General features: G+C 39.3%; 1 protein-coding gene across 2 annotated transcripts in view; it reads right to left on the reverse strand.

Moving 5' to 3' along the window:
- Positions 1–1,832, reverse strand: part of SENP6 (SUMO1/sentrin specific peptidase 6) — a 105,923-nt gene that overhangs the window by 8,010 nt on the left and 96,081 nt on the right. For both annotated transcript variants that reach the window (XM_023517263.1, XM_012809526.1), the window contains one exon: positions 683–786. In XM_023517263.1, coding sequence (XP_023373031.1) covers positions 683–786 — 104 coding nt within the window. The remainder of the gene's footprint in view (positions 1–682; positions 787–1,832) is intronic.

The raw sequence follows: 1,832 nt of genomic DNA on the forward strand, positions 1-1,832 counted from the left end.
GGTATAAAGCCATCTTCACTATTAGACAAAGAACTCAGTTTGAACTAAAAACGAAAGAAGACTCAGAGAACTGAAGATCCAGTATACTGCAGGATTCTTACACACTTTTTTCCCCAAAATAAAGTTCTTAATAACTGAAGCTATAAAATATTTTCAAAAGTACTTTATTCTTATTGCTAATGTTTTTAGGACAAATGAGAAACTAAGAGAATACTGGAATTCACCTATGTTAATTTTAATTAAATATTTTCTGCTTCTGCCATAATAGACACACATTTAAATTGGACAGAAAAAAATATCACCAAAAAAATGAGAAGAAAATTAAGATAATGTTGTGGTATATCACATAACTGAAAATTTAAACACATGCCTCTTGAATTTTAAGTCAGAGTTATAGATGACCTACAAATTGCTTATGGGCTAGTGGTGGTAGCTAGGTTGGAATGACAGAATTAATTTTATATTAAAGTTCAGTCCATTCCACAGTGGCAATAGCAGCAGCAGCACTAATATATTTACCCTGGCAACTTCCGACTTGAAAACTGTATTTGTGGTTTGAGATGTGATCCAAAGCCAAAAGCCACACTGAGTTACTGGCTGAAGGGGAAGTGTTTATAAAACTTTAAAGGAAACTTGTATTTAGATAAAACACTAGAACTTTTCAGCAAGCATTAGGTTCTACCTGGTTTTCCTGATCTTCAGAGAAGTCAATGAGTTCATCTTCAAGCATTTTACCACCTTCAGGTGATTCATCACCACAGTTTATGCTGATTTTCCTTAAGCTATCTGTATCAAAAAGAAATATTATATAATAAAAAAAGGCCATGCCCAGAACTCATTATTGAAATTAATGCTAGTAATTAATTGATACAGTAGTTAAAAGTAGAAAATCTGCTTTAGTATGTAATATCACAGATATAAGTAAATTACTTTAGCTAAAATCTTAGGTTAACATGTCAATTATACAGCTGTTTCTACTATTCAGGCACTAAAATTCATTAAAATTTAAAAACTGGACGGGACGTGGTGGCTCATGCCTATAATCCTAGCACTCAGGGAAGCTGGGTGGAAGGACTGCCTGAGCTCAGGAATTCAAGACCAATCTAAGCAAGAGCAAGACCCTCATTTTTACTAAAACAGAAAAATCAGCTGGGCTGGGTGTAGTAGTTTCCCTCCTGTAATCCTAGTGCTCTGGGAGGCCAAGGTGGGTGGATTACCTGAGCTCACAGATTCAAGACCAGCTTGAGCAAAAGCAAGACCCTATCTCTAAAAACAGTTGGGAGTTGTGGAGGGCACCTGTAGTCCAGTTACTCAGGAGGCTGAGGCCAGAGAATTGCTTGAGCCCAGGAGTTTCAGGTTAGTATGAGCTATGATGCCACAGCACTCTACTGAGGGCAACAAAGTGAGCTCTGTCTCAAAAAAGAAAAAAAAAAAAAAAGAAATAAAATGAAATTTAACTAGGTGCTGTGGTGGGCACCTATAGTCCCAGCTACTTGGGAAGCTGAGGCAAGAGGATCCTTTGAGCCCAAGTTTGAGGTGGTTGTGAGCTATGATGTCATGGCACTCTACCCCCCCCCCAAAATAAATTAATTGGGTGGTGCGTGTGGCTCAGTAAGTAGGGCACCAGCCCCACATACCGAGGGTGGTGGGTTCAAACACAGCCCCGGCCAAACTACAACAAAAAAATAGCTGAGTGCTATGGCAGGCACCTGTAGGCCCAGCTACTCAGGAGGCTGAGGCAAGAGAATCACCTAAACCCAAGAGCTAGCGGTTGCTGTGAGCTGTGACACTACCATACTCTACTGAGGGCACCTAAGAGAGACTCTGTCTTA

The sequence above is a fragment of the Otolemur garnettii genome, unplaced genomic scaffold (genome assembly GCF_000181295.1).
Source record: "Otolemur garnettii isolate 467f Iridium unplaced genomic scaffold, OtoGar3 scaffold00107, whole genome shotgun sequence".
In the NCBI taxonomy this organism is placed as follows: Eukaryota; Metazoa; Chordata; class Mammalia; order Primates; family Galagidae; genus Otolemur; species Otolemur garnettii.